Genomic DNA, 25,663 nt, shown 5'->3' with positions numbered 1-25,663 from the left:
GTCTATTTTCTTCTCCAGTTATAAGCCAACAAGACTGCAAGAACAAGGAAGAAACTGCTGCACTGGTTGGATTAGATACTTTTCTGATTTTGCATCTTTTTTTTTTTTTTTTTTTTTTTTTCCCCCACTTCTGAGGTTGGCACCACCTGAAAAACAAAAACAATTTCGGATCGAACACGGTTTCCAAGAAATTAGTACAGCCTTGGAATACAGCTTGCTTGTAAGCCATTGAAGCTGAACAGTAGAGAGGAATAAAAAACCTACAGTACAAAAAGAAGTTAAAGAAGAACGGTTATTTCTACCCCAAGAGTCAAAAGTGATTTCATAATTTGTACTGTTGTTGGAACTTGAATATTTCCAGCAACCAATGAAAGCTTCCCCATTTTTTATCCTCTCCAGAACGGGCACCGTAAAGCAATAAATACAGTATGTATTTATTAATGTAATGTAATGTAATGTAAGACATTTTCTTATCTGTACCTGTTTTTCAACGTTTGGTTTGCTGATCTGTACAGTCTGAGGTCCAGCAAGCCTGGTACCCGGTGCTGCTATCACGATGCTGGTGAGCTGTGCCATAGGGAAAGTTTTGGCTATGGTTGCTGTCTGCCCGTTAACTACACGAACTGGATGTATGGAGTTCTGAGAATTGGGTAAAGAGGTGGGTGTGAACTTTGTTGTCAACATCACAGGCCTCTGAATAAGTTGAGGAGCTGCAAGCATTGGAGGAGGTGCTGGGGCAATAGGAATGTTATTTTGGGCAACTGGTTTAGGTCGAACCTATGGGAAAAGTAAAAAAGAAGAGAGATATTCATACACCAACACTGCAGAAAAACATATTTACTAAGTCTTAGAATTCAGCCTGTATAATCCATGCAAGGTTGATTCCTTACAGAATGTAATTTTTAGCATAGTGCCATAAGTATGATGCAAAAAAGAAAAAGCCACATTTTCAAACCTACTTTCATAAGATCCATCTATAAAACATTTGCATAACATTTGCAGTCACAGTCCCTGAAATGGTATTTGGATGCATGGATATTTATATTACATGTATATTGCCAAGTACCTCATATATGTCTAAAGCAACATACTGCTTTTGCAAGCCAAAAATTAATGCAGTATTTACTGGCACTGCTGAGACTTTCATGTTAGAAGTGCATCTCAGGGCTTTGTACTGAGTCTCCAACAGTTTTTCAGAAAATCACTGTTATCATATCACTCTGTACATGTCTAAATAGACACTTGCACATCCACTCTTGCTATATACATAACATTTTCACAATCATATATGAATCTCCCATATGAAAATGCTGAAGGGTACAGGTAAAGGCAATTAGTAACATTTTTTCTACTGTGAGTCACAAAAATTGCTTAATACTCCACTACAAACACTTGTTTATCTCTTGCCCATTGTTTTTACTTACCACATGATAACAATGTGCAGAAACAGAATAAATTACTCTGAAAATGAAGTCTTTTTCACTATTTAATTTCTGTTGTCCTATCCACATTTAGTACTCACAATGGATTTTATCATTGAAAACAAGGTGACGTTCCAACAGATTTCACCATCCCTCAGTTTTAATCAGATTCCAGCCTATATTTTCCTTTTTTTCCTTTGAAACACACTAAGGCTTCTAGTCAGCGCCGAGTGTACATTGGAAACAAAATAGTTCCTTCAAGATTTTTTCTTTTAATGAGAAAAAAATCTGTGTCTTTTCCAACCTGTGAAAAAATTTGTTCTCTACAAGTTTTGCTGCTCAGCTGTGAACAAAAATCACTGTCTGTATTGTTCTCTGTTGCAATACCGAAATACTTGGGAACAACATAGAGACGTCTTGTTTTTCCTTCTTGCTCATGAGCAGCAAACAATAATTACAGCAATTTAAGGCCTTGGGTGATGCATTGATTTTTGCTGACACCAGTTCAGCAAGAATTCACCATTCCTTTTGATGCAAATACATTCATAAATGATCACTATATGTTAATCTCATAATGATAGATGCGCAGGGCAGGAGGAAGCTCAGGATAGTTCTATAATCCCATCTCCCTCTCAGTGCAAGGCCAACACTAAATGCAGACCAAGATGCTCAGGGCTTTGTCCAGATGGGTCTTGCCAACCCTTAAGGCTGAAGATTCCACCACACCTCTAGGCAGCCTATTTGACTCCTAAATATCCCCACAGTGAAAAATTTCTTCCTGACTGGATATTAGGAAAGCTTTTGTTACTGTGAAGGTGGTCAAATACTGAAACAGGCTTCCTATAGAGGAGGTTGTTGCCTCATGGTTGTATTCTAAGAGGCATTTGGATAATGAACTGCTCAGGCAGCTGGACTGGATGGTCTTTGAAGATTCCTTCCAACAGAACCAATCTGTTCTGTTCTATTGTACATCCGGGCTAAACCTTCCCATGGAGATGAATTGTCTCCTCCACCAGGCAGCAATAAAGACTGACAGGCACGATGTTCACAGAAAATTTCTCCTATTTATGCTATAATTAAGGTCCTTCTTCAATTTCTTGCTCTCTACACACTTACCTGTGGAAGAAAGTTTGGACGAGGTGTGAGTCTGGGAGGAGGGATGAACTGCGGCACTTTTATGGGCTGGGGTGTAGCCTGAACCTGCTGTAAGAATATAAGAGACAGTTCAATCATAGGAAAACAGCTTTGATGTTGTTCACAAAAATCAACACCCTGAATGTATTTTCAGACTTGATGTTCCCGGCTTTTCACTCCATAGTTTTTCACTGTAACAGCTTCTTCATTACAAATGTACTGAAAATGGAAGTACCCCTACTTTCCAGTGCCTGTATACAGTTGTTCACAAACAGAAGGTATCTCTCCTTTTAGTGCACTTATACTAACTACTGTGGTCTGTGATCCAAAATCACTTCATCTGGAGATAATGAAACTCTGATTTGTTTTAATAGTTCATAATTAGCCTTATAACTGACAGAAAGTAACTTTAGGCTTTGATGCCCAGCTATACTATCTTATCATACTCAATGACATCCAGGAGAACAAAAGATTATCTCGTACAAATGAGAAAATTTGGAACTCTTCTATTTCTAGCAATATTAGTGACACTCTGAGGGGCTGTAAATGCACAGCCTAAAATTTGAAAGTAAGCCAAATGAAGCAATTAAGCTCTAATTTTAAGGAGTCCTAAATACTTCTCTTTCTACCTGAAATCAATTGGAGTTGCCAAATAATTAATCTGATTAGTGCTACTAACTACTTTAGTTGAGTACTCAGTGAGATTCTTTGAGATTAATGTCCATGTTAGTTTCCACCCTTCTCTACTTCTGTCCATACACATAAGATCGCGATTTACTTCCAAAAGGTATCACACTGATTAATTAAAGCTTGGGAAAATATTCTGAGATTTTTTTTTTAAGAAATGCACTACCAAAACCTAAATCATGTGTAAGTATAATAGCACTATCACCTGCACAGCCTAAGTAGGTTATTCAGCAAAGAGATTAAGCAGAAGCATGAAAGTCAGATGACAGGGGGGCAACAGATGACTCTGGAAAAGGGGATAGTAGAAAAACCTCCAAACGCTCTATCCTGCTTACAATGATGCCCTATTAGGAAGTAAAATTACTTTAATTTACAGTATTAAACTGTATTTTTAAATAAAGATTTGTATTTAGTGAAGTTTTAATCTTTAATTCAAAAGTGGAATTTCCCTGTCATGATCCTATATAATTCCTAATTTCTTGTCCAAGGAGGTTATATAATCCAATTCTACAACATTTCTTCTTGTATCTCCAGGTGTCTGATTAATTGTTCAGCAAGTTAACTACTCTGGAAAGGACTGTATGATAACATCAAAGCACTTTCCAAAATACATGGTTAAAGAAACAGGATCTGTGTATGAAAAAGTGGTGAGCGAAGACATGGTAGTGAGCAGAATTAAGTGGTGTGTCTAACATGAGAGACTTGATCACACAAAGCGAACAGGAGAGATTGACTCAAAAAATGAAAGACAAAACCCCAAAATGATCAAACCATGAAATTCTGACAGCATCTTCACCAAACAAAAGAGCTGAAATTTTGCAGAACACAGCCCATAGACTACATAGGGGCAAAACAATTGCTGCTTCCCCATGACTAACAGTTACTACACAGAGGTGATGAAAGCACTGATTTAGTAAATATTTTACTCCCAGTCTTTTAATTTAGCAATGTCAACCCACAAAGTCTCATAACAAGTCCCTACTTTTTTCTGGTAGAAAAGTGTGATTTATTTTTTTTCCCCTATAGCTGTCTTGCAAACTAAACCACACATACTTGCAGGGCAAACACATGAAATGCTTACCAAAGTAACTGTGTTTTTCGCCACTATTTGGACTGTCTCAGCTCCTGGCCCAGTGACCTTATTTGTTGTCTGGAGGTTGACCGGCGCATTCTGTGCATCAGTGCTGAGGACTGCTTTCTGGTTGTTGTTGATAGCAGTAACCATGGCAATGGTAGGTCTCTGACCCACAACGGAGGCAGGCATGGTCGCAGTTGCTGCTTTCAAGACGAGAGGTAGTGTCTTAGTGGTGATCATAGAAGCTGTAGTTACCGTTTTCTAGAGGAAACAGAAAAAACACTGTAAGAGACAGAGACACTTGGTATCAGACAGGATGTGGGCTGGTTTGTCAGAAACAATAGACAGCAGAAGAAAAGGCTGCACTAAGTCTACCTGCCTACTGTTCAGACATGCATATGATTTTACGCTTCTGAAAACTGGGTAGCTAGAAAGAAACCTCATTTGGGGCACCTGTTGGGAACATTTTATCCCTTGCAGAATTACAGATCGATTCAAAAACAGTTTCTGAGAATATGACAAGCAAGTGTTAGCAGAGGCATATATGTTTTTTGATCTTTTAGTTTCATACTACTTCCAAATGTGTACTGTCAACATCAAACCTATATGCTGGAAGTTTATGAAACAAACCAGCAAACGGGCATCTCATCAATTAACATAGGAAATTTCAAATGGAAACTTTAATTACAGAGATCATAATCAGAGAAAGAGGGAAAAAAAAATACAACCCCTCATAACCTCATTTGTTTCTTTAAGAACAAAAAATGGATTTTGATTCTGGCTAGTCCGAGTTTCAGTTTTAGACACACATACAGCAATTCAGTCCTTCATGTTCTTCCCTAAGAATACCAGCAGGGCTATCCTGGAGTTATGAGCTGGCTGTAAGCCTGTCCAGCTGCAGGCAATTAATTTTAACTTCACTGGAATGGGGGAGTGGGGGAGGTTTTGGTGCATGCACATGATTCCAGATTGCTCTCAGCCTGTTTTAAAGAGAGTGGTTTTGAATCACTTAATGTCAGCATTTATTTGAAATGCATTGATGCACTACGCTCCCAAATTAAGTGTATTCCAAAGTCAAACAATTACAATCCCCTAATTTTGTTTTTAAATGTCCCATCTTCTAAGATACTGAGGAAAACAGAAAAGATCAATCTCATTCAAAAATAAACAAGGCAGGAAAATGTCCATAAAACAATCAGAACACAATGTGCACAGAAAAAATCGTGATGAATGACACTCAACAGAATGGCAGGTGAACTTATTCCTTCTCTCTTTGGTGTAAAAAATCCAGTTTATTAATGACCCCGCATCTTCAAAACAGTTACTGGCTTCATTAAGTGCTTTTAGAATGAAGAAAGAGTCATTCCCTCTCAACAATGGTGCTAGACTTTAGAACAGGAAAAAATGGAGAACCAGGGGTCAAGGCAGCCTTTGTCACATTCTGAACATGCCTGATTCAGATTTCTCCATTATGATCACAGAAGACCTTTCTTTTCATTATAATAAAGTAAGATATTTCCAATTGGTTTCTTCAGTATTTCCTCTGATATTATTTCCTTAAGCTAAAATGCTTTTTGCTTTCACACCACCATTTATTTTACTGCTTAAACTATACCTCCTGTTAATTACACTAAAGTGTAAAAAAAAAAAATCACTGTATAATGCCAAATCAAAGAATAATTTGCGCTACAATTTAATACATTTATATATAAAAACCAGTCATAATAATTTGTTCATTGTCTCAGCGTGAACAATTCCCTTAACTTTCTATTTTAGATTTAAGAGCTTCTCACTGACCTCTCCTGTGCTATCTCCAAAGCAAGAGGCTCCTTTCCCCTGAAGCAGTAATACTATTCAAGCTTTTCCAATAAGATGTAACACCGTATCATGTTCATAAGAATTACATTCATCTATAAACATTTTAAAGAAAAGTGTAATCCATCATGTAGTACAAGACTGGGAGACTTTCAAGGGTTTCTGGTAAGTGTGAAAGTACTGAGAGCAGAGTTGCAGACAGCAGATCACAGAGCCTGAATTTCTCTGTTACTCTGCTGAGTATTAATTGCTTCGGTTATTCTAAAAAGTTTTCAATGCATGAATTCATACTGAAGTACCATTCACAGCAAGTTTGCTTTATTTCACATAAAAACATTGTAGTAATACTATCTTTTTGAAAAAATATCCCTCTTACTGGATTATGCTAAATATGTTACGATGTCACTATTAGGGCAGTATATATAACTTTGGTCCTAGACTGAATTACTGTGAAAATAACAATTGAAAGCATTCGCTTTACTAGAAAATGTGTTGTTACAAAAGTTGGCAGCAATAACCTTTAAACAGAGACAAAATATTTGACTTTCCTTTATGTGTTTCTTATATCTTTACTGAAAGAGAAGACACAGTTTTACTGAGGGGCAAGAGGATAGAGAATCTGTACATAGATTCCACCTACAGAAGCATGTGCTGATACTTTAGGTTTATACCAACATAAATAATAACAGATCACTTAAGGGTATGAGCTGGCTTTCTTTATTCAGATGAGAGGAAGACCTGCCTTTCAATTCCCGATTACTTTCTGAGTGCAACAGCATCAACGAGTCTGAAGGGTGCAGCAGTTTTGTGGCTGTTTCACTAGAGGGCTCTTTAACTTTAAACAAAACCTCAGTTTTTACAACCCAGAAGATGACCTGGAAGTTAATGCGCGAATGCAAAGTGTGGAACAAGGAGAAAAATGTAACACTGCTTTTGCAGTTGTGTTTCCTGACTGAAAAGCAGAAAACAGTGGTACAGCAAAGGGCGATTCACCATTTTACCACACATCGGTACACACTTCTTTGTTCTGTCTAAGATTCAGTGTAGATGTTTGTGCTCATGACCATCTTTTTCTTAGTTAAGTCTGTTCCAGTTCTTCAATAATTTTTTAGAAGTACCTAAGCCTCACAAAGGTATTTTTAGAGAGCATTCAAAACAACTTGTTCAGTTAATGAGATAACTAAGATCTCAACCATTTCTTCCCACTCTGTTTTCAGGTAAAGAGAAGACAAGAATCATTACCAGTCAAAGTTATGGTTGCAACTCCATGTATATGGTGAATTCTGCCATCTAAGTACATGTGAGCTGCTGAGATGGCAACAATAGGTACAAAAGTCACACACCCCCTTACTACAAAACACGCCCCTGCCTTTCTAGCTGTTTTAGTAGCAGACTTTCGAGATTCTAAATATTTGAACAGTAGAGACTTGGAATTAGCTTGCAATTTCCTTCTCAGCAAAGCAGTCCGTTTTCCCTGGTGAGTTCAGGGATTATATCTCTAATCCTGCATTGTAATGAAATTCAGTGTGCCTTCCCAATAAATACACTACTTTCTAAAATTTAAAGTTTGCAACTACCATTGTGTCCTTTTAAATTAATGTGAGCAGACTCAGGTAAGAATTATTAGATATGAGTTTTATGCCTGTTTAGAATGAGCCAGGCAGAAGGAGGGAACTGCTTCCTTACATTTTGTTCACAAAGACTGTGAGTCTTTTAAAAATAAATGACTTTAATCATACACTACATACAGTACAAGCAAAGTCTTTGCTGTTGAGACCTGCTGGCTATGGGTAATCATACATGCACCTGTGGAAAAGACAGATTCATTTGCTAAACTTTTATTTATTTCTAAGTAAGGTGATGCTACCATCTTTCCTTTTTGTGACATTATGATCTGACTTTTAATCTCTAATAGGTTACTGCAAAAAAACCAACCAACCAAACAAAAAAACCCAAACAACTGATATGTGTGTATGCACAGAAAGATAAAACTCATATTGGAACACTAAGAGGCCAAAGTGTAAGTTCGTAATTTTCTGTCTGCACCTGTGATTTTTCTGCAGTGAACTTTACCTTCAGCAAGCAAGAGAACTGCTCTAGCAAATCTTACCTGTGATCCAATCACGTTTGGAGAGGGTGCAGTAGACTGCTGCTGCTGTTGATGGTGGTGTTGCTGTAGCTGTTGTAGTGGTTGTGGCTGTGGCGTCTGTAGTTTGTTTTCTGACTGTGCCAATGGCTGTATTTGAAACTTACTGTCCGGCTGTTCCTGCTTCACTATCAAATTCTTTCGAAGCTGTTCCACCACTCTTTTCTACCAGATAAACAAAAACATAAACAGATACGATGATGGTTATTTTGTTGCATATGTTAGAGAAGATAATAATACCTAAAGCATTTAATGTCAATAAAGGACTATACAAAAGCATAGTAGTTCTCTTTTTAGAATTTTAAGCACTGGTGTTAACTAGAGGACTGAGTTCCAGAATAGTTATGCTGTCCAGCAGGATGACCTTGTTGTCCTTGTGGAAACTCACTCGGCTCCAGGCTATTCACAAACCACTGCAAGACCTCATTAGCATATATTCACTTGAGACTTGTTGGCATCCAGATTCTAAAGTCTACATCTCTTTCTGACATGCACTCCCGGGCACAGAAAATGACTGTCAAGAGAACTACACTATGTGCAAAGTGGGGAATAGGAAGGGCGATCATTCAGTCTAATATTACTGGCAACTGAATGAAAATCAGATAAGGCTACCTACAGCAGGAAGGAAAGACACAGACTTATTTCTCCAAGCTTAAATGCTTCCTGTGATATTACAGCTTTCGTGAAAATTTGAGATTATTTCAAAGAGAAGTTTCTTCTGGTAGCTACTGGGTATCCTTAGATGATAAAAGATCTAACACCAGACCAGGTGAAATACAGGATAAGATACCATGCTGCTGCATGGGTAATAAGGGCTCACATTTTATGTATGTTCACGTGCTTTGCACAACAAGGGGTACATACACCACAAGACTTTTTTTTTGTGCACATGATCGGAAACAAGCATCTTTTCCAATACTCTAACCACCACCAATCGAGGGTGGCTTTAAAAAGACCCAGATGTGTACTCCAGCATTGTAACACTGCATGGCTGGATGTGGAGGAGTACACTGAAGAGTGACTGGACATGCCAGGGGCCAGCCTGAGGAAACTTTACCAAAAGCCCTGATGGTCAGACCAGCTCAGTCAGAGCTTGGCACTAGCAGAAGAGGCTGCCTGAAGCACTTCCACTTACATGAAAAGAAGAAAACTTTCTGCCAATATCAAGAGTTCCAATTTTTCTTTTGAAGCATTTCTTTTAGGGTGTAGTACAAAAGAAAGAGAGAATGGGGAAAAAAAATAGTCTGGGTACATACAACCAACTGAAACAATCTTTGCCTCTTTTTTATCTTTATTTTTATTTTTTCCATGCAGGATTACGGAACTCTGAAGTAGTGAAGTATCTGTTCTTTATGTAGTTCCCACTTGTGTACTTCAAGCCTACTTCTGAATATGTTGCTTATGAAGAGTTAAGGCTGTACCATGCCTAACATGCTAACCTCACACCTAGAAAACAGCAAAAGTTGCAGGGTTTCAAAAAGGCACTTTCTGAGAACCAGAACTTTAAAAAGCAAAAGAGAACACACAATCAAACTGAACAAACAAACAAACAAATGAATAATCCTGTTTCATGGGGTTGAAAAGTATGAATTCAAAGTTCTGATGTTTTTGCAAAAGGCTGAATTCAGAAGCTACAAAGTATACATGAGGAAGACCACCCAGCTTCTAAAACCTGCCGGGAGTTGTGATGATGGTCCTGCCAGGGATACACATCAGACTCCAAAGGCAACAGAAACGCTGGCTTGATCTCACTGAAAATTCAAGGAGCAGTAGGCAGGAATGCAAACTAAATATTCCAAACTGCACCTAGGAGAATGCTGAAAGATGTCAAAACCTAAACAGGAAACTGTTCCCACCTAGAACAAAGCGAAAATACTAAGGGCATAGAAAGTATTTTTCAAATTCAGATATTTTACATAGTTTTGAGTGGCCTGTGTCTATCAGTTCATTCAAACACGGAATAGCTGAATAATCATTTAAAATTGCTTTCTGAGAAGATCAACCATGCTAACCCACAAACTGAAGTGCTGCATCAGTAAGCAGAAGAGCTGAAAAACATTTCCAAAGAGCAACCCAAGGGGGAGGAGAGGAGAAAGGAGCAGAGCAGGAGATGAAATACTACAACATGTCAATGTAAAACATGCCAAAAATGTACTGTACGGGAGTCTGAAGAATTGCAGTACTATCTCAGGACAAGAGCAATAGGACAACCTTGTCCTGTTTTGCCAATAAGATGGAACAACGGCGCTGATGGGGAGAGAGCTGCTGCAAGCCACCTGGCAGCAGCATATCCTGCCATCCACATCCATTATGCAGATATTAAATTGGAAGAAACATCTAATGCTTTTAAGATTCAAAGCGGTACAAGTGAAGTTTGCAGAGAATGCCAATTGCTGACGCAGTTTATTAAGCTTCCTCTACCAACTGTCAGTAAAAATACCACAGTGCCACAGAAATCGTTATACTATCTGGAAGGCTGCGGGGATTACGTGCTTGCTAGCAGTTATCAAGAGCAGCTCTGAACAATGTATTCTGAAATTACTTAGCTTAATTACTCAAACCAGCTTGGGCTGCCCCTACACAGGCACCAAGCCCAGGCCATGTCCACTCACAGCACCTCACTGCTGCATCCTCCCAGCACCACTGCCAGCTCGGGCCAGGATAACAAGAACATCTTGTCTACTGTGAGGCTTCATAATATTAAAGCAGTGTTTTAAAATGGTTCCTGTGAGTTATTAGGCTGTTATTAATCAATCCTGAATGCAGTTTGTAACCCAGAACGTGCAATCTGCATAGCTGAAATTTGTCAGTGTTGGTGTAAAGTCCCAGCTGCACATCTGGTAAAGCCAGGGAGACTGAGGTGATCTAGAAGTACCACAGAATTCTTAACAAGTATTCCCAATAATTGCCATTCCCCCAACTCCATTTTTAATTGAAGAATGTTTAAATACTGCATTCTTAACAAAAACTTCAGAATTTTAAGCTGAGAATAACTCAGTTGTAAACACATAAACATAACAGAGCAGCTTTCTGAGTGTCAGAAAGCCCTCAAACCCACCCATATTTCTAAGGTAGTTTCTTTTTCCTCAGTACTACAAATGTGTGAAAAGCATTTGTCTTTCAAGTTTACTGAATTTTCCTCAAAGCCTCTGTTTACATCCAGAATGTGAAAGAAGTTAATAATCACATCCTTTCATCCGAGCTGTATCCTACCCAAAAAATAATTGCTTGTGCTCTGCAATGGTTATGGTCAGGCTGCTACAAAATCTATTTGCCGAGCTGTGCCCCGTAAGCATACTGCATAATTTAATAGCTCTTGCTGTCTTGACATCTTCATTGCTAACTTCATCAAGAACTCTTCACACCACTGAGTTCACAGAGCCCTACACACCTTGTATGACCCCTTCTTACAAGTAATAAATGTAATCAATACTGTGACATTTAGTGATAGCGCTTTCCCGTTCATGCCACAGGCCAGATCAAACAGAGCACCAGATTATTTTGGTTTGATTAAGCAGAAAATCCACCTCTTCATCTCACTGTGCCTCGGTGAGACAAGAAAAGATGTCTCCTCTGCGCTCTTATCAAACTTTCTTTTGCAGCAAGATTATCGTGATAAAGTCCTTGATAACACTTTAAGCACAACATTATTAGCCAAGAATTATTTCCACTAAATCACTCAATCAATGAATGAAAAAGTGGTATTGTGTGTACAGCATGCTTTAATATACTAGATCCCCACCACTACAGTTGGTGCCACATTTTCTCTTTTATCCAAGCAACATTCCAAAAAAAAAATAAAAAATAAAAAAATAAAAAAATCTATTTAAGAGGGTCTGCTTTTAAACTTCAAAAATCTATAAACGAGTTAAACATTAAAATCTCCTTAAAAAAGAGAGAAAGACGTAAAGTACCAAGCAGCCTCACAGTGCGTACCTTCAGTATCACAAAACCAGAGCTGTTGTGCTTTGAATTTACCAAGTGCGTGCCAGTGACCTGCTTTCCTGCTCCACCGACTCCAGTAGTAAACTATTAAGTATACCCTGTTCTCTGCTCCCTGCAACGAGCAAGAAATGTTCTCTGGGATTTAGAAGTCGCCAGCTGCTGAGAATGAAACGGTAAGAGAGGATTGGGAGTGGGAAGGCTGGAGGGAATTTCCCTGCCCTGCAATCTCCTTTTCCTGCCTCCCTCCCTCGCATTGCCACTACCCAATGAGAAATCAAATACCTCTGCTTCTACACAGAATTTAAAGTTACTCTTTAAACTGCCAGGGGTGTGTGTTTGGAGAGTGGAATTTGGGAGTGGAAACATTGCCAGCAAGGACAATAATTGTACACTCATCTGCTGATGGTATCAGAAAGTTAAAATATGAGAATCCAATGATAGAAATCCACGATGCCGTATTTCACAACTGTGTGGAAAGAAATCCATTGTAGAATAAAACTGGATTTTAATTCTATTGACAGATTGCAGAGAGGGCTACAGAAATATGTTCACATCTTTAACACTGACCCCGTATTTGCATGGAACTCTGCATCCCTGGCTGTGCTTGATTCACATTCAAGATTGTTTTATGAACAAAAAAAAATCTAAATGGGTTACATTAGAAAAAAAAATATCCCCCCACAAAAAAACCATGGTCAAACTTTCTGCTTCTTAAAGTTGTCCAATTGTACATTTGAGTTGAAACAGCCTCCCCTGGGAGAGTTGGGAATGGATCTCCTGTGCTCTGTACAGGCACACAGCCACCACTGCCAGCAGTGGGACTGAGACTGCCAATGCCCTGTTGCTGGGCACAAGTATTGAAATGTACAATATTTCTTTCTACAGTTTACTAACCTAACTCATTTTTCCCCAAGGGTTTTTTGTTTGTTTGTTTGATTGATTGATTAAGCACAGACAGATAACCCTACCTACCCCAGTGAATGGCTGCATAGCCAACACACCAGTAAGCATCCCAAAGAGTATGTGCTCCACGCAGCCCATGTAAAACATGTCTAAAAGCACTACAAAGACATAAAGATGTATTCTGCATACCTACATGCCTACCTATTTTGAATGTGAGATTTTTCCATTAGGATAGAAAAACACTTCTCAAAGTTGCCAGAAATAATCCAGAAATGGCTTATGTATGTTCTGAAAATAATGTTAGCTCCTTCATTTCTAATGGGGGAGAATGCTTATCAACTTTTCTATTTTATTTAAAATTATAGCTAGATTTATAAATGAAAATGACTGAAAATAGATGCTGTGCCATTCTGTTTTACGCGAGTTCTTGATTGCTTTATTTTCGGTACTGTGTCTTTTACCATTTGCAGCAACACAAGAGCAATTAATTTTTGGAAGGGAATGCTGTACCGTGAAATGCCTTATGCATCACTGTCTTCTCATTTTAGAATCTCTCCTACTTGCCGCACAAAGTAGGCAACAGACACTGAACTAGCAGGAGCTCTACATACACTACGTTTTCCTTCAGCTTATACATTAAATAAATACAATATCTCTGCTTCCTTGCCCCAATACATTTGTTAACTGAAAGAAACCTGCAAGAACAGCTACAGTATTTAAACAGAGAAGCAATTAATGAATGGAGAATTAAATATATGACAACAGGCAAAACAGAACATGAAAAACAGTTAAGTGCAGTATTTGTAATGTAATTAAGGAGAAATGGAATGCAAGGACAAAGCTTGACAAGGTTTTTTATTTGGTTTTAGGTTGCTTTACTTCTCAGAAATACTTCATGTCATGGACTAAAACTTGCTGTATAAAACCACAGCACAAAAACTACTGCAGGAAAACACATGGGAATGATCTCCTTGGGCAAGTGGCTCACAGCGCTGCCTGGCAGCCAGCAGTTTCAACAAAGCACCTCTAGCAGGGAGATACCACTGCCTCTTTCCTCTTACCTCTGATTTATCTCATAATGTGACATCATCTTCTAAAGCCTAAATTCGTCTTTCTAATCTGCTACCTCCTAATATTTTTAATAGCCCAAACAGAAAGGGGAGACACCAAATAGTTTTACAGTATGCTCCTGCACAGGAACACAGTCCCTAGAAGGAAAAAATGAATCAGATTCAACAGGATTCTTGTGCATCCCACTGCTGTTCCCATGACTGCATCATACCTCCTCTCCTCCTCGTGACAGCAAACACATGCAGACCAGGCTCACACACCATCAGAAGTACCAAGCAAGATGACTAACTTTAGGTTAGAATAGAATGTAAACCTCTCTTCTACGAAGAGGAATGAACATCTGCATGCTGAGACTATATTGTAGGAGAACCTGTTGATTACCTTGAAGTTGTCAACAGCATCCAATATTTCATTTCCAATGTTTCTTTACAGAGATCATAAACTAACTGCAGAACTTAGAAATACTAAAAGAAGGAATAAATACAGAAAGATTTGAAACAGAGATACAGAATGAAGTAGATGCTTCTACTAATCCTTTCCAGTACTAGAAAATATGGAAAATATTCAGTGAAAATGAATGTTAACAATATAAAACATGTAGGAGTAGTTTTATTCACTTCACTTTGCATGCAGCACAATCAACCTGTTTCAGAGATCACCTGGCTAAGGGATCCTCTAGGGATGAGTGGAAAAGTTAGAATTTCCTTGGGGATTTATCACAGCTGCTTAAGCAGCAGTGGACAGGCTTTTTCCCTTTTGATGATGTCAACCAAATACTGTTAAGCGTGGATTCAGTTAAACCCCATCACTACCAGTATCACACAGCAATTCACTGTTGAGCAGTCCTTAATAGGCAGAATGAGTTACCAGACCAAAAACCTGTAGTTTCATCTCACTCGAGTGAGAGTTTTTTTTCCAGTTTCCTACATTTAAACAGCATGTCAAACAGAGGTGTTCTGCCCAGCCAAACATACCTGCTGTACTCTTCTTTGTAGTTAACCAAGCATGATCAAAATGAAGAAAAATGCCTGCTTCACAGAAAATACATGAAATTAAATTAGCACTGCAGACCCAAATCGTTGGCCTTTCACTGTATAAAGGTTTGCGGATCAGTCAACAGTGACTCTACTCTCTGTGGGGCAGGGGGAACAAGAAAAAAAGTAAAGGTTCTTGCTTAGCCACACAATTTAAATGGAAAAGAGAGGAAGAACTTTGCCCCTGTGTTTATCTCAGTGCAAATAATATCTCCCTAAGTACGGCTAAAAGTACTCAAAAACTGCAGATGTAGTGAACTACTATCTCTTTTAGAAACATCCAGAACTTCAGTTTTTGCAGAGCTTCTATTGAGAGTCCAAAGGAAAAATCACAGATGCAGTTGAGGACCCAACAAACAACACTGCACAACATGAGGCTTCCTGTGGCTCAACACATCCTGCTCATGACATAGAAGGCTGAGAGGAGACTTCTGACTGGGTTGAGATTCTTATATACCAAGAAGACTTCTGAGGGTGTGGGAGAAGCTTTGAATTTCTCTGAGAAATGTAAAATGGTAATTCCATGACTGAAGGTAGACAAATTCAACCTTGAAATGAGATGCAAAGATGGGTCAGTGTTGGAAGAGCCTGCTATGAGATACGATAGTGCATCATGGCTTGACATTTTCAGGACAAGATTTTACAGCTTTTCAAAGGAAATGCTTAATTTAACTCTTAAAGATTATGTAGTATGTGTGCGGGGCTCCGAATCCTGGAAAGCCTTTGCTCATACCCTGACTTGATGGGCCACAGGGACAGCACAAGTGCCAGCATTGTTCTCTCAGTCTGGCAGCGGCCTCACCTCCCTGGAACTGAGAAGTCACATAAACACAGTCTTCCCCTTTAGAGTACAAATGTCTCCAGATATACTCAAGGCTGATTTTTCACCTCTTCTAAAATATAAGAAGCTGGTCAGAAACAGAGAAAAGATGTTGAGCAACACAAGCTAACCTTCTTCCTTTGATGCCTTTCATTGTATGCCTTGCTTACACATTCATGTTCTTATTGATTCCAGTCTTGGAATGGGAAAAAAAAATCCAGGTGAGAATTGCTGGGATGCTATTTTTTCCCCTCCACTGCAATGTAGAGTGTGGATTGCCTGCTAGGATTAACTGGGCAAATTTCCCCACATCAACCTGCTGACATTGCAACAGCCTTCAGAATAACTGGCAGCCCAATCTATCACCTGCTCTCTGGCCGTGGAGCACAAAAACTTTGTCTCCTGATAACGAAACCATCCAAGCTACGCTGAAGTCAGGAGATGTCACACAGGAGTGCTGAGGTAAAATATAATGGCTTCTAATCGCAGGAAGTTGAAGTAGTTATTTCATTCGTCCCTTTTGGTTTTGATGTGTGGCATCTCTTCTCTACTTCCTACCTAAGAAGGAAGTCTTTCTTTAAAAGTCCGCCTGCTAGACGAAAGACAAAAAGCATCTGCCAAGCACAGTTGTTTTTAACAGATGCACATAGTATCTAACTTAACTAACAGGATCAGGCATAAGCATCTAAATACATATATAATTTGGTATTAATCTAAAATTTTGGTCAGTTTCTACAACATAAATCTCAGCAGCTGCTCTTGCTGCCCTCAGAACTCTTTTCTATAAAAGTTTAATCCTCTGGGATCTAAATGCCTTAGGAAGGTGCCATTGCTCCATCAAGCAATGTAACAGTACTGTGAGGAGCATAAATGAAGAAGCCACGTGTGGAACACAAAGATCTTTCTGGCTTTGATGGACACCTCACAGGAAGATGCATTTGAGATATGATATATCAGTATGGACAATAAACAGCGACCACAGAAGGGAACATAAACATTTCTGTCCGTAAGTTCACACCACTTCTTCACAGTGTGCTTGCTTGTTTGACAGTTATACTGTCATCATTTTAGACTGTTAAACCTCTGCTCTAGGGTTTATAAAAGATCAGAGCACTTGTCACTCTCAGTGCAGGTAGAGGGAGATAGAGTGGTTGAGCAGTTCATTTTTCTTTATAATTACACTCCATTAACCTTCCACATGAGAGCTCCCCCGCGCTTTCATACCAGCAGCACCAACTGGCTGTGTTTGATAAGGCTCAACAGAGTCTGCAAGACCAGCATGTGGAACAAAAGGAAGACTTCAGCACTGCAGACTTAGCAGAAGCTGGGCTGAAGTCCTGCTAGTGGCACAAAAACATTCAGCTACATGACACACAGGTGGAAGGACACCAGCTTCACCCCACCTGTTCCCTACAACCGCACTCCAGAACTCCATAGGCGCATGAGCTAGTATTTGAATGCCAAATGCAAAGGCAGGGAATTATTCACTATAGGAAACTGAATATTTACCATGCTTTCACCTCACTGCAGAGATCTGCCAAGAGAAACGCATTTGGAGTATTAAAGCATGCAGGGCAATATAAAAGAAGTTGTCATTACATTATAATTAGATCATGTTGGAGTAAGCAAGCAGAGTACAAGGAAGGAAAATTACTTTTGAAATTTAATTTATTTTTTTATATACTTCCAGTATCTAGGGTTGCTTGCTGTAAGCTTTGAAGACCACACCGGTTAACGAACAGCATTACATTCATCTGTAACCCTCTCGATGGTGACCAAATAAATGATAGGCTCTTCTAAAAAGAGAGACTTCTTCGATTAATAATGTATTCCATGAGAGTTTTAGATTCAGTGCCAGGAAAGCTATTTTCCATGTGCATTAAGGTAGATTAGCATTTGTGTATACTGAGCAATGGTCTCGGCACATGCTTACACAGATAAAAGGGGAACAAATTTGGAAGGAGGGATTGTAAACAATCTGGAACGGGGTCCAAATTAGTTAAAAAATAAATGGAACCTTACAAAATCCGCACTTTCAAATGACATTCTATATTACCTACTGGAATTTTTAACTATCTCAAATGCCTTCATAACATAAAGCTGCATACAGAACTGGCCTGTAGAAGTGAATGATTATGATATTCTTTTTGTTGTTTAGCTCCATTATCCTTTCACAACCCTCTTCTGGTGTTTAACACTCTGTGATACTGGTATCTGCATGCATCTCCATAAATAAATATAACTAACTTCTTTCCTAAGGTAAGTTTCCCAACCTTCAGCTAATATTTTGAAACGATGTGTCGCTTTCCGTGTCTTGGTAACTTTGAAGTGTCTGAAACAAAATCTGTTTACGCTGCAAACCAAACCAAGCTATGAATCCAGCACTGTCCTTGTTCACAAAGCACAGGAATTTTATCTCAGAGTTTTAGTGAATGTTGCCTCAGATCCCCATCAGTACAAAGGAAACAGAAGTGATACTTCTCTTAGGAACTTCAACACTGTTACTGACGGCTCTTAAAATAAATCCTACTTTCAACCTCATAGTAAGTTTTGTTTGTTTAAGATTTTGGATCTCCTTTCCCAAATTTTCTTTACCTAAAGACATCCATTTGATCAATAACGAAATTTAACTTGTGCCACATAACATCACTTAACACGTGATGTTAATTCAGAGTTAGCGGATGTGACTGAGCACAGTGATTCCAATACTGGCAAGCTGCTGTGGTTGCCTCAGGAAAGCAGACAAGTCAGAGGACAGTTACTTCTCTCCAAGACAGACTCATTCAAAGTGGGAACCGAAGTACTTTTGTAATATTTATTTCTTGGATGAACAATGAAAGCTGTGTCTCAGATGCATTTGGTATCAACTAAGAGGCAAGATGAATTTTGTCAGATGTAATTTCTCTACTAAAGATGATGTTCCCTATCCAACTTAATAAATCTAAAACAATGTAATTAGAACATTAAAATTCTATAAAGCATCCATATCTCTTGTTTTTGAAAAAAATAAAAATAAAAATTGAGTTTATACACACAGGAATCTCACTTAATGCCTCTACAACCTGTTCTCTCATCTCTTCTGGTGTATGTTTTGGAAGCACTGAGGACTGAGACTGTTCTTAAAACAAAGCACTGCAGAGGTGCTTCTGCTCTGCTGTCATAGCTACCACCATTTGGAATATTCTCTTTGGATAAGTGGACCAACCTCACCTCCAAAGAACGCAATATTGTGGCTCATGAGACCTCTCTTTCTCAATAATCAAAAAACCAAAACAGCACAACTCTTGACCTGCAAAATGTGCCTCTTCAGAACTTTTCAGCAATATTTGATATTTTCCCCAATGCCTTTTAGGCAATATTTCAGTAGGAAATATTTTGCTCTACAGTGACTCATCATTCTCTTTTTACAGAGGATCTGCCAAAAACAATGGAAGTTGCGTTGTTTTGTTATGTGAGTGAAGGAGATCTTGAGGGCTTTGAGGACCATTTATCTGCACATGCAGAAATATGCAGGTTGGTGCAGGACTCCTAGAAAAGAATTACTGAGGCTTGTGGTACTGTTTATGTAATAATCTTTGGAAGATACATGATCATAAACATGAATGTGAGAAATCTTTGTTAAACTTTGCAAGAGAATCTCAGTCCAAGAGGTTAAAACTCCGCAGGTTGGTGGGGCCCATGGAGCCCATGAGCACTATAGATTTAAAACGAACACTAACTAAGCCTTTGATGAATTGCTCTCAAATTCCCCAAGGAGTTTTCTGTCAAAGAACAGTAAGAAATAGCAAGTAAGCCCTCTTATAATTCTTCTTTATGTGATACAAATATATAATAAGTGTATATTTAGGGAGAGAACGACTACTTCTTTGCCTCTGCAGGCCCATAGTACATTTAAAAGGCAAATTAACTTTTTTTTTCTTTTAATGCTGATGGCAAGGATTAAACAAATACTATGTATATTTGCACATGATGAAGAGTAAGCGTACTTTGAGAGCCAATGCCTGAAGTGATATTTATTGCAGAGAGCATGCAATGTATTGCTGGATGAAGACAGGCTGTACTCCAAACCAGTCTGACCAGCTGAACCTGCACTCAGAGGTATCAGAGAGCTGTAGCGAAACTCAGAAATATTACCTCATCAGCCCTAACTCAGCGCTTCTTGCAAGGCAGTATTTCTGAATGCATTTGCCAGCACTAGCTCACAACACAGGCCCTCCAAAAGCAGCCTCAGCAGGTCTCTCCTGGGTATTTCCACAGATACCTCACACACTGGTCTTGAGGAGCTATAAATCACAGAACAGGAGTTTTCCTCCCCGTGGTTTTGCACTGATGGATTTTTTTTCTCCTCTTGCTTTTTTTTTTTTTTTCCTTTAAAAGAAACACATGTTGCACTGTTGAGAAAGGCTGAAAGATTACAGCAACCTAGCAACTAAAAGACAGGCTGTTGGGGTGAGCCATCTTGCTTTGTGTCCTCGGCACTGAAAGCTTCCCTTGTAATGGGGTCTCAGGCTTTGTTATTAACCCAGTGAACAAACCTGAAGCAGCATTGGCTTTGGCATCAGAGCCTAATTAAAGTTTCATACGCGTAACGGGTGCCCCTCTTAAACTAAATAACACTAAGCCCTCACAAAACCCACTTTCTCAGATAACCTTTGTAATACGTGGGGCAGAAGGGGAGCTTCAGCCTTAGACTGAAACCTAATGCTTCAGGTGAGGTGGGCTATGGGGCAGGGGGCCTCTGAAGAAAAGAAGCTGAGCACACACTTTCCTTCACCTTACTTCTGAATATAGCAAACCAATGCTGAAACGTAGGGATGTTGTGGGGAAAAAGAGCCTCAGGGTTTTTTCTGTTTTCTAACAAATGCTACAGGGCACCCGTGTGAGAAAATACAGCATCTTTACTTGCTTGTTTTGATAAAACTATGCTCAGCTGTATTTCATCTCAAGTTGGGGCAGGATGTGAGTAGAGGAAAGAGGCTTTAAAAATATCTATCTCACACACCCCCACACGTAGAGCAGTAAATACATGCAAGGGCATGTGAGGAACTAGTGATCTAACGTTACTTTAAAAAGAGAAACACCAAGAGCAAAGTCTAAGAAAAACATTAAGCAGTGGTAATAAGGATGGCAGTATGTGATAGGTGTTGGAGAAACACAAAAAATAAAGACGTAAAATTGAAATGTGCAAATGGCATTACTTGGCACCGTGCAGGCAGCAGAGTAGGATTTTCATGATAACTGCTTGGAGGACCATATATACTTACACTCATATCAAAAAGATGTTTAATGCAAACCACGTGTGTCAGCCTGCCCAGGGAGATAGTCACACTGCCGCTGATTGCTGGGAAGCTCAGATGCAAAAAAAAATAAAACAAGTTCCAAAAAAATCAGGAAACACAGAACTGGGTAAGAAAAAACAGGTTGTCACAAGCAAAACACAAAGTTAAGCTGAAAAGCGGTGAAGTCTAGCAAGCAGAAATGACTCTTTTTGCACTGACAGGCAAAGCTTGCAAGGGGAAGCACTACACCTTGTCAGGTTGCCTTGAACAAAGGGCACACAAACCGCTTGTAAGGTCCCTTCTCACTGCAGGCCTACATCCTCTGGGATGTCTGAGGCAGCACAAGGAGTGCTGAGAATACTCATTCAAGATTTTTAGCAAGGTCTCAGACAGAACTACTCAATGAAAAAAAGGAAGTCTGTACTTCATATACACGTATGCAAAACCTGATCAAGAATACGTGTGATTTAACCCTGCAAACTCTCCACAATTTGATCATATGCTATGCAGGGCAAAAAGCTGTCTGCAAAAATCTTCTGAAATATTTAACACGTGATAATGCTATGCAAATAGCAACAATAACTCAACGGCTTTATCCTGTTCTGTATATTATGAGCTGCAGGAGCACAGCATTCTGCCTCCACATCCCTTGTGGAGTTCACCTGAGCTATGATGCAATGAGAGTTTTTGCTCTGAGCCTTTAACGCATTCAGCACAGACCCTCACACCAAGCAGCTCCCTGAATCGCAGCATCCATCTTCAGCGTGAGCCAGCAACTGACTTCCCCCACCAATTTACAGCGGCTCGGAAGCTTGCCCGGAGACCCGCATTGGTTGAGAAGCTGCATAAGCAGCAGAGGCACGGAGGCAGCTGCTTTTAGGCCTGCAGCAGCACGCTCAGCATGAACAGCCTGTACGAAGGTTTCTCTCCCACACATAAAATCAAACTGTTCCGTGCCCCTTTGTGCTGACTGAGCCTATCTCTCAGCTGATGAGCAAGTTGCTATTTACAAAATGCTTTCTCCAGCCCTTTTTGGGAACTTGCAGCCATTGATAACTGGCTGGGCTGGTTGGCACCCAGCGGCCCTGCACAGCTGCTGAGCACACAGCTGGAGTGCCCGGGGATGGGCACCGCGTGCTATCGCTAAACCCGTTCCATTCATTCGGTTGGAATGATGGCTTGGCAATGCTGCTGTTCTGCTAGTGACAGCTTCTAGCATGTTTGCCAGAATTATTTCACCATTTTTTTTTCTTTAAGAGGCCTGAGGATCAGTGAAGAGAAATGGCCAGCCCTGTACACATGCTCCACAATTGGTTCTTTCAGCCACTTGCAGCACAAACGATTTGCAGCAACACACTCCACACCTCCTCATGAGTTACCAGCCCAATCCAAGACAAATACATCAAGAAAAGAAAAAGCTGGGGACAAGATTAACCATGCAAGCTTCCCTTTTTCATGACACTCACATTTTTTTTTATTACCCTGTCATCAGATATTCAAGTGAAAACAAGAGTGTACTCTAACTACTGCTCTGACAAGCCATGAGAGAACAGACCCAGTAAGAAACCTTTCTGTTTGGCTCTTCACGGGGCTCTCTTGCACTCAGAAAACAACACTTTGATGCCCTGTTTGCCTGCCATTTCCAACAACAACGGGGAGGATGGAGGTCTCCGGTTTCTATGACTACCCAGATGGGCCACAATACAAGATATTTACCAGCGTTGGACTGCAGGGATGGCAGAGCAAATTAAGCTAGAGTTTACATTACTTCCCAGAAACTAAAAGAAAGAAGAAACCCAAACAAAATGGGACCATCAAAGAAGGATGATATTTCCTCAGTGCACTCCAAAAGATTTCTGAAAGTAGATGATGAAGAAAGGAGAGATATTACTCTACAAAAATAAAGAATAACATAAACACAAACAAACTGAAACCCTAATTTGCATGAGTAAATGTTTTCATTAAAACTAGACTACTGGAAAATTACCATCATAACATCAAAAGCAAAAAATAGGTCCCCAAAAATAACATTATTTTATTAATTTACTGAACTCGTGAATGGGTACATTAGTCATCCCAGCATTTTGCAGTGCTTGTTGAGCTCCATGAGCTGCACTTCATAATACAACTTGGTTTTCTGCTGCTTACCCCTGCTTTGGCCTTGTACCATACTTGTCAAAGGCAAAATACCCTGTATTCTAATAAGAGAAGTTAGTACCAGCAATATACTTCACCAACACTAGCAAAACTGCAGAAGAATGTAATATATGTTCTTTGTAACTTCCTTGGTCAGCTAGTAGAAAGGTGGATTTAGCATGTTTCTCAAAGGCAGCAGCTTCCCAAGTGCACACCCCCTTAGTAGTCTTGGAAGGCAAGTGACTGTGATGGGTCTAGACAGCATGAGTAAAATGCTTTCTGGAGAAATAACCTGTTAAAGCTATTAGTAAGCTTTTGGGGTATGACATACGTAGATGTGGCCTCCTGTAACAAACCAAGCTAAAGAATTTCTTAAATATGTATTTCGAGGCTTGCTATTTTGAAAATGTGTGTATTTTAATCCTCTGACACAAGATAGGTATTAGTCACTGTCCTCTTATAAGTTTCTTTCTTTCTTTCAACCTAACCACAAGGCAGCTAATAGCCTTCGTTAAATATGTGATATGTGCAAGGCTCATAGTAAGACGGCTCACCGTGGACTTCTAGAGGCTTATGTTCTTTGGGGAGGGGCGAGGCAAACGAGGACAGAAAGGCTTAGCAGCTGTACCTTGTCAAAATAATCCAAAATTAGAGGGACTGTAACATCTCAAATTGGAACAGGGAGCTTTAAAAGCTTTATTGAAAACTGCAGGCACTTGCTCTTCACAAATCACTGTCCTTTTCTGCACCACTAACCAGGACCTTTCACACAGGGCTGGTCAGTCTGCTCTGAACCACAGGCTGATTACCCAGAACAGTCAGTGCTACATACCCGGACACTGTACCTCTATATGGGCAACTGAGCCTCTTGTCATACCCAGCATCAGAGCCAGCATCTCTCACCAGCATGTTGGTGAGAGAATGAATACCAGGCACTGAAGTGTCCAGAGCTCCTGCAGAATTTGGAGCAGAAGCACTGAGGTAGCTTAGTGCAGCAGAGGAGTGGAGGACCAAAATTACATATCGGTAATAACAATTAAAAGATTTGGCAACTCTGCTCAGCTAGTGGGAATTAACTGGAAGTAATTAATTAGCATGGATGTGGGTGGGTAAGGGATACAGCTGGGCAAAACTTCCTTTAAACCTGAACAACACAGAGGAGACTGTGGTCACATCTTGCAACTGCTCCTTGTGCTTATCACATAAAGGCAAGGGATGGCACAATGAAAAAGAAAGTTTCCAACATGCTAATGCCTCCTGGAACTGCAACAGTTTAATGGAAGGACAGAATGAACTGGGAGTAAAGGCAAGGAGGAGCTTCGCTTCGCTGCAAGGATGAGAGTACAGCAGCAAAGGCAGCGCTTGGTGTCATGTGGATAAAGCTACTGTAGTTGTAATTTGGTATAATTATCAGGAGGCTGGGACTGACATCTAGGCCAGTGGGTTGCTCTCTCAGACCCTACTGCCAATTGCATACCCCCGACAAAAGCAAAGCACAAGCTTCCACTCTGTAGTGATACTATGTGGAAACTGTGCTTGCAAATTGCAAGGCACCTGCTATTCCACAGGGTCTTTCAGCTGTCAGTTACAGTTACAACAATGGAACTGATTGCTGACCCCTGCAAGGAAATTGCTCTTAATAAAAACTGAAAAGAACGTGGATAAACACAAGTTTTACAGAAATTCAGCAATAACAATCTGTATTAATCTGGAGTGAAACTGCCTGGTGAAACTTTGTGCTCTTCCCTACTGCCAAATTTAGTGAAATTCAAGTATATAAAATGAAGAAAGTGCTTAGGGCGCACATCCCACGTGCAATATTTTGTGCTCTTATAACGATGCTCCAAATACCATCAACACTAAATTCATGGCATGGTGCTACTTTAGAAGTAGGAGGGAATGTACCTGCAGTCTTTCAGAACCTGAGCTGACCATAGCACAGGTATTTTCACAAAAGCCATTCACCTACATCATTATTCATCTCTTCCAGTAATGCAATTTAAAAATAATTCATCGCTTGCCTCCACATACAGTCAACAGAAACAGTCAGATAGATGGCTGAATCAGTGATGCTTGGCATGTGCCCTATCTTCACAAATCCCAGGCAGGCTTCAGATGACTTTTCTGCAAAGTCAGAATTAGAAACCCCTGGGTGACTGCCGAGACAGAACATCTCACCTTTCTCAGACCTACAGAC

At 39.7% G+C, this 25,663-nt stretch overlaps 1 protein-coding gene across 13 annotated transcripts in view; it reads right to left on the bottom strand.

The window, feature by feature from the left end:
* The window catches only part of PHF21A (PHD finger protein 21A), a 119,839-nt gene that overhangs the window by 20,426 nt on the left and 73,750 nt on the right, over positions 1-25,663 (bottom strand). For all 13 annotated transcript variants that reach the window (XM_015864375.2, XM_015864376.2, XM_015864387.2 and 10 more), the window contains 4 exons: positions 8,243-8,443; positions 4,324-4,578; positions 2,538-2,624; positions 481-777 (listed from right to left, as the gene is read on the bottom strand). In XM_015864375.2, the coding sequence (XP_015719861.1) occupies positions 481-777; positions 2,538-2,624; positions 4,324-4,578; positions 8,243-8,443 (840 nt within the window). The remainder of the gene's footprint in view (positions 1-480; positions 778-2,537; positions 2,625-4,323; positions 4,579-8,242; positions 8,444-25,663) is intronic.

This window comes from Coturnix japonica, chromosome 5 (genome assembly GCF_001577835.2).
Source record: "Coturnix japonica isolate 7356 chromosome 5, Coturnix japonica 2.1, whole genome shotgun sequence".
Classification (NCBI taxonomy): Eukaryota; Metazoa; Chordata; class Aves; order Galliformes; family Phasianidae; genus Coturnix; species Coturnix japonica.
Note: the sequence above shows the minus strand (reverse complement) of the source record. Positions and strands in the feature narration are given on the sequence as shown.